At 43.8% G+C, this 15,896-nt stretch overlaps 1 protein-coding gene across 6 annotated transcripts in view; it reads right to left on the reverse strand.

The window, feature by feature from the left end:
• Positions 1–9,802: 9,802 nt before the first annotated feature.
• The window catches only part of stard13b (StAR-related lipid transfer (START) domain containing 13b), a 98,827-nt gene continuing 92,733 nt past the window's right edge, over positions 9,803–15,896 (reverse strand). For 4 of the 6 annotated variants that reach the window (XM_036536153.1, XM_036536157.1, XM_036536156.1 and 1 more), the window contains 4 exons: positions 15,103–15,316; positions 13,965–14,079; positions 12,068–12,289; positions 11,159–11,381 (listed from right to left, as the gene is read on the reverse strand). In XM_036536153.1, coding sequence (XP_036392046.1) covers positions 11,160–11,381; positions 12,068–12,289; positions 13,965–14,079; positions 15,103–15,316 — 773 coding nt within the window. In that variant the 3' untranslated portion in view covers position 11,159. Of the gene's footprint in view, positions 10,117–10,386; positions 10,564–11,158; positions 11,382–12,067; positions 12,290–13,964; positions 14,080–15,102; positions 15,317–15,896 lie in introns of those variants that run through there. The other 2 variants (XM_036536158.1, XM_036536159.1) reach the window with 1 other exon arrangement.

The following is a 15,896-nucleotide window of genomic DNA, read 5'->3' on the forward strand; positions in this document are numbered from 1 at the left end:
AAGGACCAGCAGAGCAGACCCTGTGTTCACTGGGAGAAGATGACGGAGCTTCAAGCTTGAAGCAGATCACAGGTCAAAGGTTGTCACTTCATCAAAATCCTATTGCTTTGCTGACTGGATAGAATAGAAAATGGACCGGCTATCTGGTTTTTCTGTGGAACACTTTAATATGAAAATGTCAATCTGGTCAAGATGAACATAAGAACAAAAGAATATATTTAAAGACAAGAACAAGAACAAACCATTCCACCCAGCCAGGTCTATTTTCACTCATTCTGTCTATAGTCTAGTTTGTATCTATCTCTTTGGTGGTCCCTGCTCCCACTACAAATCCTTGTAAGCTACTCCTTGCATTTATAGCTCTGGAAATTAAATACTAAGGCAACAAATTATCTAGCAAATCTAGTGTGATCACTCACGCAAAGTATTTTACCTTGACGGTTAACAACAGTTAAAAAAACATAGGTAGATGTTTTAATTAATCCAAATCCTACAAAGTGGGGAGTTTGCGAGTTTGCGATTGCGTCTGGAGAGACAGACAGTACCTTGTGGGGTTTTCGATCAGAGCGGTCCAGAGACAAAAAAAACCAAAAGCAACCGGTCTTGCTGTCACTGGAAACGTATGAATAATTCCATTAATCCATTAAGGATGTTTCAGTGAATCCACCGATGGGTTTCATTGTAATGCATCCAGTTAAGGCACGCCCACACCTCTAGCACATCCTTTGTGGCCTTTTAGAGAAACATTAAATGGGAAAAATGGGAAAAAGGCTGTAAAACAATACAGGATTACAATGTGTGACTGTTAAACACCCCACTTCTCCAACTTCAAACCCATTACGGAAATGAAGAGTAAAATGTGCACACACTCCGCTGAAATCTGTGAAAACATGCAGCAGCATATTAGGTCTAAAATTATTCACGTGATTATGAAGAAGATACATTCAAAACAAACGATGCTAATATGCCTGTGCATCACATTGTATTTTCTTGAAAGGAACATGTTTTTCACTGGAAGAAAGGTGCTGGGGATAGAGAGACAAAAATCATTGTCTGCCATACACACGCTGTGGCTTATTGTTCATTCATGCATTTAATTATTCATTCATTACCTTTTACAGCAATATGGTTTCTCAATTTTACCTGCTAATTATCAGAGGTGAGCCAGTTCCTCTCAATTTAGTCCCCAACCCTCCGACAAGACTCTCAGCAGTGAAACCACCTCCTTTGACTGACGTTTTCAATCTAACTGCATTTAATGGCAAGAGGGAAGGTGGAGAGTGTGTAAAAGCACTTCATTAATTGCCAGCAGCATGTATTCTCTCAAAGGTAAAACACACCTAGTACTACATCAAAAATCATTCACACAGACTCACAAATATAATAAATGTAACAGTAGCTGAAACACTTCAGTGTGCCCCCAAATATTGGCCCCGTGTATAAAGCACTTGAATCTAAAATACATGTTTTCAGTCTGACAGACAACACCCTGGAAACACTGCGAAATGAACAATCAAAAACAACAACAGCAGCTCAATCACGCTCACTCAGTGCAGCCTGTCCTGTTGAGTCACTGGCCCTCCAAACCAATCAGCTGTGCATGTCAAGGAGGTCAGAGGTCACCATTGTGAGCTGCGGGATGGACATGGTGAAGGGGAGAAGTGACACAGAGGGGAATGTGTGTTTTCTTTTTAACACAGCAGGGGGAATCAGCAGCACAATAGAAGTCCCTACCATTATATCATCAGTGTGGAAAAGTAGTAGAGAAACTGAACTTTGAACCAGAAGATTTCAAGATCAAATCTTGGGATGGAAAAAAATCTTATACATAGGACTAAAGCCAAACTACTTGAGTAAATATCTAGCTGTATATTTCAACAGATGTGCACCTGCTAATCAAACTACTGATGATAATAGAGAGTACGGTCACCCTCTAGAGTTACTATAGCCTCATGAATCACCATGGCTTAAACACCCTGAATCAAAGGGCACATTCAAGGCTTTTGTGACCTAGCGGTGGACCAAGTGCCAGGTAAGCCACACCCCCTCCAAGGTCACCTGTGGTCACTGAACATTTCAGACAGTGTGGAGAAGGAGATGTCAAGATCACCACTGATAAGAGTGGTGATCACTGATTACTGCACTGAGCTCATGGTAATCACTGTAATCTGTCCCAGGAACAAAAACTACTGTTGGGCAGACCCCTCACCTGGGAGCCTCACTGATGTAAGCTCCCCTGAGATGTTATCAGTTTACAAATCTACAGTGTTTTTTTGTATTCACCTAACAAATCTGAGTCTCCAAATAATTTTGTGCAAGATTATACAGACGTCATGAGTTTCATGGCAGACAGTCGGAGATGCTCTGAACTGCTTTCCTAGAATCAACTGTAAACCTAAATTTGCCGTTCATACACACTAAAATGTATCCTTTCCCAATCCATATATATTGGCTTGGACAGGAAAAAAACTGAAATTCAAGTAACACCAATCTCTCCAAATGTCTGATTTCTATGTAGCGCTAACCGGCACATTAAAAGAAATCCCAATTGGTTTCCCGGAGAGGAGCGTCTATAATATGCTCTGTAAACCTATGCAAATTTGGAGTCAGCTGTCATTGAGCATGCTCTGATTTTGAGCAAGGTGTCATTCCTACTTCAGATGAGAGATTGGTGAAGCTGCACTCCTCTAGTGCTGAAGTCACTCTAAGCTTCTCTCCTCCCTCGGCGACTAGCCTTTTGAAATCTCTCATCCTATGGATCCGCAGTCCCCGGTTTTCATATGGTGTTTCATGTGGTGTCCCAATAAAGGTAGACAGCCTTCGTGTTTTAATCAATAGACTGAGACACGCAAAACACTAAACCGAAATCAATCCAGAACACAAAGTCAGCGTGAATGTGACACTCCGGCTCCTCAAGCGTCTCTGTTTCCCGGTTGGCCGCTCTGACTTGACAAAGACGTGTCATTTAAGCGCAGCAATGAAGATGTATCGCTGTTGTTGTGCCATTTCAATAATAAAAAGTTCATCCAGACACAATTTGATTAAATATTGATCCTTTGCTTTGCTGGAACATTGGAAGCGCGTGCTCAAAATAACGTATTTACAGCAAATCTTTTGAAAGAAGGAAAATAAAATTTTAAATGACAATATATCCTCTGGAATCTGAATGCGAATAGGATGTTCTCTGACCTTTTAATACTCATTGGTTTTAAGCCGATCTGTTCTTTTTTAATCGTAGGACGCGCGACAATCGCGCTCACACTGTGCAAATTCCACGTCAGTGATTCAACATCGCCACCTGGTGGACATATAAATAATTGTGTTAACAGCACAATAACTGACAACAATAAAATGAGCATGTATTGCCGATCATTTAGTCCTCATTTAGTCTTGTTGTATGGGAATGTTACCGAGGAGGACGTCTTGATAAGCCATTTGATATCTTTGTTTAAATTATTTCAGAAGCATCTCCCAACAGCTGGGATTGAATCAATGAGAGACAGCGAGATGGGATTTTCATTCATAATGTAAACATGCATAGTTGGAAAGGTTTTGCAAGACCAAAGACTTCCCAGGTGAAATACAAAATAGGTTAAAATCCATGCTAAGGCAAATGTCCATTTGTAAAGAAAACTGCCCATGGAGCACTTTAGTTCTTCCACAGATATTCTGGCTCTATGACCTCAGCATTAAGAATAGCCAGAAATGTTTGATATTTCTCCTATGAATCAATAAAAGTGGGGAGAAACAGCCATTCTGTATTGTATAAAAAATATTAAATCACACAGATAGCTTGTTCTGTAATAAGGAGTATGTCACCGTTACACTACCTGCCAAGACCTGGCTTCCGGTTGTCCCTTCACAGTCCCTAACCTCAGAAGTGTTACTACTAACAGCCTGACCATCCATTTGTTCCAGAAGCCATTTTCCTGTAGAACATTGGTGAGGTGCAGCACTGAGTGACTGGAGAAAGGAATTCTGTAAGCAGGGTGATGCTATATCTCTTTGGACCCTAGTAGCTACAGAGTTCAGTTAAAGAGCTCTGAGATGTGTGGCTGTTTGCTGAATTTTATATGCTGGAAGAGAGGAGGGTGGGTGTGGTGTGTGAATTCTAATTTATGAGCTACTTTATCTTTATTTGCAAAGCACTCACCGCGACTGCAAAGATCTGTTACTCCATCGACTGACTGATTCACCGCTTGTTCTGATTACGTGGGTCACAGTGTTTTTGCAGAGGGGACTGCGCCATTCAGCCTTATAGCCTGCAGACTCAGTGAAGGAGACGTCACTGACGACACGACTCAGTCCTCACACTGAATGAACCGCCACATGACTTTCATTGCACAGCTATTTAACAGAACATGAACTCCGGATTGACATCCACTGCCAGCCTGGTGTCCTTTTGCTTTTTATGAAGCCAGAAAGCAGGGCAGTTTTTATTAACTCCTCTCATCAAAGAGATCACTGAGGCAATGAGGCGGGACTTTGGAAGAAGAACTCTCCTGAATTAGGTCTGGAAACAGCACTGAACATGAGCGGCACAGGGGTGAGAAAATTCGTTTTGGTGAGTGCGGTCTACAAACACCATCAATCCGCACTCACAAAGGGGTACCCTCAGCTGAAACCAACATCTCCACCTGATTTCATTGATGGTCGAATTGTGGCAATGTTGAAACATGATCCGTGACAGCTGACTGGCTGACCAGATGTTTATTTTGTGCTTGTAATTTTTGGTATACTCTTACTGAGCATCTATTCTGAGCTGTAACCACCCCCCCCCCCACCCCACCCCCACCAATTACTCCTGCTGAGTAAGGTTTCATTGCCAGTGGCATCTCTGGCTGGCTCACTGGGTATAACAAGGAGCAGGGTGAACCCAAGTGTAGAGATGACTCAGGATATCAAAAGCAGGTTCAAAGAAAACAAAATTTCTTTTACTGAAGACTCAGGAGGAAACCCAAACAGGTTTCACAGAAGCATTCTCACACAACTAGCATAACAACTCAGGTCAGAGCAAATACATGGACCAAGGGCAGGGCTTAAATAACAGAAAACACAGGTGAAACCAATGACTAATTAACACAGGTGGAGGACATTAACACAACCAGACATGGATCACAGGAAGTTATGAGGCCATCTGGTGGTCATCGCAGGAAGCAGCAGCTGAATCTCTGACACTGGGGACATGTCATTTTAGCTTTTTAGCTTCAAAGGGCATGCACTACTTACCTGAATAACACAAGCCCAAATGAGTCAAACTGGACTTTTTTGGCCTTATTTTGGGTATATTTTGAAAATGCAAAAAGCAGGACAAATCACACTAAGAATGAAAATGAAAAAAAAAAAATGAGGAAAATTCTAACATTACTTTCAAAACTACTGACAAATTATCTTATTTCCCGTTGAATGATAGTGGTCAGTGAAACATCACTTAAACACTAATTAGTCAGAATTAGTAGTTGCCTTATTCTACAGACATTTATTCCCACTTACATTCAAGTTTAAGGAAACCTGCACACCTTCCCAGGATTTTGTTTTTTAAACATTCAAGTTTAATCACTTCTTTTGCTGAATATGTATTTTATTTTCTTTCCTTTATCACAGTTGTCCATGTTAAATAAATCCGATTGCAAACGACATGGCCGTACACAATAGCTCTTAACCACTCGGCGATTTTATCCCCTAGCATACAACATACTATACTGTACTTCATACTATATTCAGTCTGCACACATTTCTGCCCTTTCCTCACTTTTGCCAGCAGGGGACACTGTTCGCACCGTAAACGATCCTCTTTCAAGTTACGCGGTGCTGAATCCAGAACCACGCACTCATGTACAGACGTTATTGCGGTCATCAGACATGTAGTATGATGCTTTGAAGGGATATATTTTTTTAAGTTTTTCTATCAAGACGTTGTTCGCAAAAATACATAAATAAATATATGAACACCCTCTTCCATGCACGGCGAGCACAAATTAGGTTAAAATTGGCAATAACCAAACTGGTGTTTTTAGAATAGTACTAAATACTCTGGAAGAAACTGTTGCATCACATTATATTCATTATTTACAGTGTTACATTTGTTTATGGCTTCATATGTACTCGACTGGATAGCAACTCCCTCTCTGAAAGTGTTTTAAACTCCTATGGCTACATAAAAAGTTGGAAGAAATTATTTTTCTTTGAAGCACCATATGATGAAATTGTTTACAAAGTTACAAAGATTTGGAATCTAAGAAGCTGTATTTCTTTTAAAATAATCGTTGGTTTTCTCACTCACAACTTTTAAAATAATCACTGATCAAAGCACCGTATGGTGGATATGTTTCATTTGGAATGAAAAAATTTAAAAAACTTTTTGAAAGACTGTTGGTTACTTTTGGGGGGAATTATTGCTCTTATGAACTGATGTATGCACTACTTGGACTTATGTTTGTCACCATGTTGTTATTTCCCCAGGACATTCTTGGAAGTAAGGCATTATATAAAAAGGCATTTTATCTGGAATTTAAAAAATCTTAAGTACATAAATCAATAGCTAGAGAATCTGCAAATGCTAGATCTTACAGCTTTATACATCACATCAGAACAGCATCGATCCTGTTACAAATGCTGTATATTCTTGCTTTACTATGAATTCATACTGCAATTGTTTACCCTCTTCCATCGTATTCTTTCTGTTATTTTGCCAAAGTGCTAAAGCGCTCTGTTGCTTTACTGTTATTATTTGTGCTGTACTAAATAATATTGGACTTATTTGACTCTTTCTCTGGAATGTACTTTGTGGTAAGAACAGGAACATTCTTGACTTTTGTTTTGAATGTTATGAGATTCCAAAGACCAAGCAATCAGGCAAACTTAATTTGTGCCAGGTCAGTCCCCACTGTTGATTATAACCTTTAGTTCACATGGAAACAGTGCAGGGGTGGCCACTGTATGCAAGCTTGTCTACTACATTTCTTATCCAAAAAAGTAAGTTTTACTAAGTGAAAATGCAATATGCAATACTAGCTGCGTTTTCAGACAGCTGTATATTCTTTTTTGCTAGGGGACCTAAGCTTATCTCTTTAAGCAACGTCAGATAACATTAAATGAAGGCATTCCCTTTAAAACATAGCATTCAATACCATGTGTGACTACGCTTATTTTCATTGATCAAAACTGAAAATAAATAATGCTGTATAAAGTTGTTTACTGAAACAGAGGGCAGTAAAGTTAACATAATTTTCCATCCATTCCTGTGCATCACAACATGGTTACCCCTGTGGGAAATGCTTTAGCAGGGGGTGGAATGCTTTTAACTTTTACATACATTGCTGGAATTACAAGCCCTGTTTACTCCCTGTGTCATATAGTGTCATACCCAGACTCAAGCCCTAGGTACCACTGACCAAGGCTGTAAATGTATATAAGATAGAGATGTGGGTCTTAATCCAAGAGAAACCCACACCAGAGAATGTATGTAAGTTGGATTCGTCAAAGTGCGTGGCTCAGGCTACTTTTGACCCTTAAGAATAGATCACTGCGGCCACCCCTGAGCAGAACTATTTAGAATAAAATTTTGATTCTGATCCAGGATCAGGTAAGGTCTACACTGTGAGAGTGTAGATGCTGTGGACAGGTGGGGAAGGGGGAGGAGCTCCAGACCCCTCCCAAATTAGATGCCTAGAACATCTTGTTGTTTTTCCCTTGCTGTCAGTTCCTGAGAACAGCAGCAGGGTCTCTGAGACAGGAAGTGACCTTGCAGGGAGCTCCCATGTACAGTACTCAGCTGAGGGGGGGCAGCAGGGGGGCAGTCACAGCTGGTTCCTATCCCCGAATGTGGCTGCTTCTGGGTCCAAACCCAACACTACCCGTCACCGCCTACCCATCACCCTCCTCATCCCCTCTCTTTCTACATACTAGCTACATCATACCCCCCTGACCTACCCCCAAACTGGACATGAACTTAAAGGCAGCTCTCTTCTTCTCTAAAACATAAACAAACAAAGGCCTGCCCACAGTCTACCACCCCCCCCACACACACAGCAGTCACACAGCATGACTGTACAGTGAGTATCCCCTCCTGCATAAACCACGTTCCCACAGTGAGGGGGCTGAAGTGGGAGAAACAAACAGAGGAGGGGCCTGTGTCTCTCCTGCCCTCCCAAGAGCGCTGTGTCCTGCACAGAAATAGAGCCTCGCTGAGGCAGCACGTGATCGAGTAGCTTACTGCCTGCAGTGTGGAGGTACAGAGAGCTGGACCAGGATTTAGGAGCAGGGAAAGGCCAGCACCCTCAATTTCATGGCTACCTCTCTCCACAGGAACACACAGGTTCCATCTCTCTCTGGGAGCACAAGGGTTCTGTCTCTCTCCATGGTAACAAACGGGTTCCGTCTCCTTCCATGGGAGTACGCAGGTTCCGTCTGTCTCCATGGGAACACTTGGGTTCTGTCCTACTCCATGGGAACAGATTGGTTCCGTCTTCTTCCATGGAAGAAGAGAGGTTCTGTCTATCTCCCTGGGAACACAAGGGATGTGTCTCTCTTCATGGGAACAGAAGGGTTCCATCTGTTCAGTACCTAGGTTCTGTCTGTCTCCATGGGAACACTTGGGTTCTGTCTGTGTCCATTGGAGCACATGGATTCCATCTCTCCATAAGAGCATGTGGACTGAAGAATAAAACAGTCTCAGATCCTTTGACAGCAGCACTTCAGTGATGCTCACACCATGCTTCTGCACCATAAAGCAACATAAGGCACAGTGCATTACTCCTAGATTTCATTGTTTCAGGCCCCTTGACTTCACTCCAAAGACATATCACAAAGTAAACAGTGAGAGATGTCACAGCCATAAAAAGTCAGGTTTGCTGTTGTTTGTTTTTTTCTTTTGTCATTTGACTGACAGAGACCCTCATCCAGAGTGTATGAGGCTTGTGTCAGGTGAAGTGCTTTGCTAAAGGTGACAACAGCAGTGAACTGACCGTAAAGCTTTCTGACTGCAAGCCTAGCTCCCTAACCACTCTTCCTCTATACCACCAATTAGACAAGCTGAGACCAGCGACCCTGCTACACGAGTCCCTCCTATTTACACGCCATTTGTAAAGAGACACAAACAACATCACGTGAAGCCACAATAAGAGTTTTATAAATGGATTTTTTAATACTTTTCATTAAAAAAAGGTTGTCTCTGACACACACCCTCCTCAGCGTAGTCCAGTACTATTAAAGCAGGTATGAAAAAGTCAAACCTGAGTCGTAATATTTCACCCTAAAAACACAGGGCACATGTCAAATTAAATTACACCCATTCAGACAAACATAAACATAAAGAAGCATAGTAAAACCAGCTTACAATATTATAACTGTTCTGCACAATTTGGAATACAATATGAATACAATAAGGAAAATCAATATCAGAAGTAAAGATGCAGGTAAATCTGCTAGTTAAGCTTTTTATATATACAGTATATACAGAGTGTATGTATATATGTATACACATATGTACACACATAGATATATATATACAGACATATGCACACATGCACACACACTTTATATATATATATTTATATATATAGCTTTGTATTTAACGTGACATAAAATACACCTGCTTCCCAGAAGCTCAATGGTTAAATGTCCTAGACATTATAGAATACCATATCGACATGAATAATGGCTACGATAACTTTAATAATGATAATAAAATAATAATTACAATAATATAATAATAGCATCCATTTTTCGACAGTAACACTAAAGCTAAAGAAGAGTTTGCGGCAGGATAGTTAGGTCCCCCTGGGGGGGGGGGGGGGTACAGTCCAGCCTAGGAAGAGAGGGGTGTCTCACACGGTCCGTGTGTGGATGGAGGTGGCGCGGCGGGTGCCCCTCTCTGCTTCCCCACACAGCACTCTGCTCCTGCACCGCAGCTCCGTCATGGGGACCCAGTCCCGAACCACAGCCCCCCTACCCACCCCATGCTCTCCACCCTGTCTCCGTGCAGGACGGCCCTGGGTTCAGATCTTGGTTTCCGGGCCCTCTGTGGTCAGAGGCTGGAAGGAGTTGCGGATTCTGGCGGCCTCTGCCGCACACAGGTGGCCAAAGGCCTTGTTGTACCACTCAGGCGTCCTTCCTCTGAAAAAGGCGCAACAAGGGTCAGGTCAACATACATACGGACATCTACACATACATACATGCACATGTGTACACATACAAATGTACACATGCCCAAGAACATGCACACATGCATGCACAGATGCGTTTAAAAAATAAAATTAGAAATGAAAAAATGAAGGCATTTCTTCGTCTAAGCTGTAAAATGATTGGAGGTTTCTTCTGTACCATGTAAAATGCGGACACACAGTCCACTGCAGTCAGTACATGGTCATGCACAGGTCCACTCACTTGAGGTCCACTCTGCAGATGTGAGTGAGGCGGGACTTCCCTGACCCACACGGCTCCAGCAGATACTGAGACTCCAGCACCACCGCCCGGACTCCGCCCATGGGCGGGGAGTCCTCGTGGTCCACGGAGACCGACACCAGAGCGCACGTGCCTTTGGGCAGGTCCGTCCTCCATGACCTGAGCCAGGGACAGACAGAACCACACTTACACACTTACACTCACTCCACACACTGCACTGTGCTGCACTGTCATCTCTGATTTGTGAGGTTGGGCTGGGTAACTGCACTGAAATAGATTAAATAATATCACCATGCACCACACTCGAACAACCCATGAAAATATACAAAGGTATATTATGCAAACATCAAACAAGCCTGATGTTACAGATATATTGTTTTGAAGTTATGACTGACTGAAGAAAAATGTCATATTTACTGTGGTGGCAGCAAAGCTAACGTTGTAGTCACTTTTGTTAACATTATTATATGCAGTGACTCATGAATTCTGAAGGTTATTTATATTTCTCTGTGTCTGTAAGGAGAATCACTTTCAATTTGGTTTGATTTTGACATTTTTCTTTATTTTTTGGACATGCTTGCAGTTCTCAAAAGAGACCTTTGTATGGCTGAAACTAAGAAGGATGCTTTCAGTGCAGGCATAGTTACAAGGTCACAGATGCATGCCTGCAGGGTTAAATACTTTACCCACATCTGAATAAATAATTTAAATAAAAATTTTTGGGTGACTTTACTGTAACCCCTCTCCCCCTCCACTCACCTTAGCACCACGAAGTCGCGGCTGGGGTGCGGGGGCATTCGGTTTAGCACGTACTGGTACACCTCCGTCTGCTTGTCCAGGGTCTCGATCACCTTCCACTGCAGCAGGTCCACGTCCCACAGGTGTCGCTCTCGGAGCACCCGGTTCAGCACCACCGAGGGAGGGGCCTCCACCTCCACTGACACCCGCCAGCGCCGGAGAGGGTTTCCGTCACCCACCTGGATTTGGGAGCCAACAGGGAGAGAAGGGTGTAGGGATCAGAGCCTGAGCGTGACTGAACTTCACTGGTGAAAGTCTTGCCAAAACAGCATGTTAGGCGACAGATGACTGAGCTGCTCTGGGTAACCCTCACTGCTCCTGTGCCAAACACCATCATGACAATGGCTGTGGTCAGCACAGTGTGGTGTGGCACAACAAACTAAACCAGATGACGTACTGGAGTCATGAATCCAAACGGCTCTGGTCAATGACTCTGGGCAGTACAGCATCTGGTTTAGTTTAGAGTGCCACACCATGCTGGACTGAGCAGACAGAATCCAAAATGATTTCCCTTTCATTTTCATGTCACATCATTTTGAATTTCTGTTAATGGACTGCATTCTGCAGGAGGCAGAGTGGCATAGCGTTTAAGAATGTGAACTCGTAACCCAAAGCTTTCAGGTTCACTTCGCATGTGCTGCTGCACCCTTGAGAAAGATGCCTAACCTGACCTGCTTCAGTAAATACGCAGTAGTATGAATGGACAATATTGTCAAAAGGTAGGCTGGGTATGGCAAGTCGCACTGGACAAAAGGCACCTACTGAGCAAATAAATAATGTAATATAATGAATTCAGCGGATGCTCAGAGACAGTGGAGTCGTGTGCACCCGTGGGAGTGTGTGTATCCATGCTCTGCAGGCCTACCTTCTTGTAGGACAGCTCTGTGCTGTCGGTGCTGGGGCAGGACACCCAGCCCTTGGACTTGTCACGGGCCTCCTTCAGCAGGTTCTGGACCAGCCCGTCCATGTGGGTGTGGTAGGAGCCGTCGTCTTCCTCCAGCTGCTTACACAGCTCCTCCAGCGTGGGAGCGTGCAGGTCCGCGTCCACGTACGAGTTCCGCGACTGCGTCACCATCTCGTGAGGGATCTGAGGTGCAAGCACGCGCGCACACACACACACACACACACACACACACACACACACACACACACACACACACACACACACACAGAGACACACAGACACACATACGCACACAGAGACACACACACACACACACACACACACACGCACACGCACACGCACACGCACACGCACACACACACGCACACACACAGACATGCACACACACACAAGAGAGGAGAGGAGAGGAGAGGTGAGATCTTGGAAACAGTACGGGGGTCAATGCCACCACCTTGCTCACAGTCCTTCCTCTCTCACTTCCCCTCCCTCTGTCTCCTTCTCTCATATCATTTACATTTCTCTCTCTCTCTCTCTTGCTTTCTGAAAGAATGATACAGCTTGATGCAGTGAACATATTTGGCACATGCCCTCTTAAACATCCACTTTCCTGGCACGACAGGAAACTCTTTTTGGTCTCCCTGTATGAGGAGGGACACACCTGAAGAGAGAGCATTTAAAGAACCCCCAGTCTCACAGGCTGAGGCCCTTTAACTCCACCATTCTTCTCCACGGCAGTGGGCTGTACCAAGCTGGCTCATTTGAGAGAGACCAGCAATGCGGGGGATGAAAGACTAGACTACAGAAATCTCTGCCATCAGATCAGTGAGGCTTCCACAGGGTTTTGCTTGCTGAGATTTCCCCTGCCCTTGGGAAGATCTGGACAAAGAGCTGCCGGGAGGTAAAATGCCAGATGTTTCATCTTCTGCGGCCCAGCCAGACTGCAGCTGGCAGCTGGAGAGAGATGAAGCGCTGCTCTCTCACCGCACCAGAAAAGAACTGGGGGAGTTCCAATCTGCTGATAAAAATGCCTTAAACACCATTTGTCTTAAAGCGGGGCATTTTAGGTCTTTAGGATTTTAGTTGCCGAAATATTACAGCATTTATTCTGTGCTCAGTATGGCATCGGTTATTATAGCTTTGTGTGATGGATACAGGTTTAAATGTGCTCTGTTTTTTTCTGTGTGCACTATTATGCATATGGTCCTATTATATGCATTAATGTAGATCTGCTTTGTCAGTCACTCTGGATAAGAGCATCTGCCAAACGGCTATGTGTGAATGTAGAGGACCTAAAGAAATCAAAATGGCTAGATTATTCAGGGGCAAACGCACCCCCTGGGGTTAAGTGGCAATCACTTTAAAAAAGGCCATTAGGGAACAGTGGTGGGTGATCTCTAGTGGTGATTCACGCATGGAGCAGTAGCCACTCAAAGCAGTTACACGCCTTGATCCCTGGGTAGAATAGAGTGTTTATTCTGTTGTGAAGGAAAGTAAACTGCTCACATTTTTTTCTGGCGTGATTTTTGTACTGACGTATTCTTTGAAGGTGAATAACTGTTTATTTGTTATCGCTTTGCATTCATGTTTTGTGTGCTGGGAATGTTTTCTTATTGTCTTTTTTCCCCCTTTTTCACTATTTATATTTTTTGGTTTTTACTTCTTTGAAGAAAAAAGATGTCTTAACAGACGGCTCATGTTACTTTCTGTCTCTCTCATTCTGACTCTTAATTTCTCCCTCTCATTCTGTTTTTCCTACCTCTTGTAACACTGATATATTCCTCTCTCTTTCTTTCTTTCTTTCTTTCTTGTTCTCTCTCTCTCCCTCCCTCCATCCTCCCGACTCAGGAGGTCCTCTCACCTCAAAGAGTCGGTTGCACTCGGTGATCATGTGGGCCAGCCCCTGGGTGGCTGCCAGGTTCTCATTCAGGTCCTTTTGATCAGGCCTCCCGGTGGCATACTTCTTCTGCATGGCCCTGTGGGGGAGTGGGGGGGGGGGGTTGGAATTAGCATAGCAGAAATACCCTCTCACCCCCTGAGAGACACATCCAGCGCTCGTAAAAACCTGCCTCCCACCTGCCTTTAGGTCTGTGTGCGACACTTTGATTCTCCCCCTCATCAACCCCCCCCCCCCCCCCAAAAAAAAAAAAAAAAAACGCAGAGGCGATTTCATTGGCTGTTTAATGACAGGGGTGAGTTTGTTTGTACACAGCATGGCCTCCATTAAACCGTGCATCCATGGAGAGCACCTTAAAGGGACAGGACCAATAAAAAAACCACCGCAGTGCATCTATACCTGCACAGCATGCGTGTCATTTTCTGATATCCCCCTCAGGCCGGGACAAATTAAAAGCTTACTTTGAACCATGTTTATAGAGCTTAATTTAAGTGTTTTATGACACTGAGGGGTACATTAAGACAGCCTGGTGGAGCCGAGGTCAGGCTTTTATTTTCTCTCAGTGTTGCCTGGCTGAACCTGCACAAAGCCAAAGCTCCACTGTGTTACTGTTGGAGCACAGAGAACAGCTGATTGGAGAGCTCAGCACAGAAATATGATCCCGGATGAACCCTCGCTTCATGACATCAGTTTGGCAAATCTCGCATGAGACTGCGCAAGCACTGCTTGGTCTCAATTCCAAATTGCCCAACGCTTTGTGGGGTGGCAGTATAGCATAGTGGTAAGAGGCTTGGCTCATAAGCAAAAGGTTGCTGGCTCTATTCCCCTTTGGGGCACTGCTGTTGTACCTTTGGACAAGGTACTTCACCCCAGAAGTGCCTCAGTAAATACCCATCTTTATAAATGGATAAAAGTGTAACCTATGTAAATTGCTCTGGAAAAGAATTCCTGCCAAATGTCAGTAATAATAATAATAATAATAATAATAATAATAACGATTCATGCCTAAATAATGCATAAATAATGAGAAGCACGTGAGGCCTATTTCAGACACGTTTGCATTGCAAAAGAAGGGAAAGCGTAGCACGCTGGGCCAGGTTACCTGGGCGACAGGTTGTCCTTTTTCAAGATGTTGAGATGGAAGAGCGAGGGCGCCAGGCACACCGCGATGTTCATGGGGGTCATCTGGTTCTCCTCCACAGAGGAAGTGACATCACTCAGGAAGCAGAGCAGAGTCTGCAGCACCTCCCTGTTCTCGTCCGCCATCAGCATGATGGCTGCCTGCACCGCCTGCAAGCGCTGGTCCTTAGGCACATCTGCGGCGGAGGAGAGAGAGGGAGAGAGAGAGAGAGAGAGAGAGAGACAGAAGGAGAGAGAGAGAGAGAGAGAGAAAGGAGGAGAGAGAGAGAGAGAGAGAGAAAGGAGGACAGTGAAGGAAGAAGGAAAAGCCAGATGGTCGGGGGAGGGAGAAAAACAGTAGGCAAAAAAAGGAGGAGATGGAGAGAGGAGGACAAAGACAATAGGGAGGAGGGAGAGAGGGGAAAACAGAGGTGAGGGAAGGTGAGGACAGAAGAGGTTTGACTCATTATTATGGTTGGAATAGGAGGATATGCTAAAAAAAAAAAGATGTAACCTGATAGAAGTACAACAACACCTACATTCAGTACATTCTTTCAGCATACTGTAAGTTAACACGGATCCTAGTTAATTGTCATGCTGATGTTGGTTTAAGTGAAAAGCAGTGATAAATAGCCCCCAGTATTAAAACATGGATTTAAAGGAAGTGTTGAGTGAGTAAGGGTAATGGAATGATGTTGTGATGATGTATGTATACTCCTGCTTAAAGAGCAATATTACATTACGTTACAGTACGTTCTGTGAGGCACTGTCTCGTGT

The sequence above is a fragment of the Megalops cyprinoides genome, chromosome 9 (assembly GCF_013368585.1).
Source record: "Megalops cyprinoides isolate fMegCyp1 chromosome 9, fMegCyp1.pri, whole genome shotgun sequence".
Classification (NCBI taxonomy): Eukaryota; Metazoa; Chordata; class Actinopteri; order Elopiformes; family Megalopidae; genus Megalops; species Megalops cyprinoides.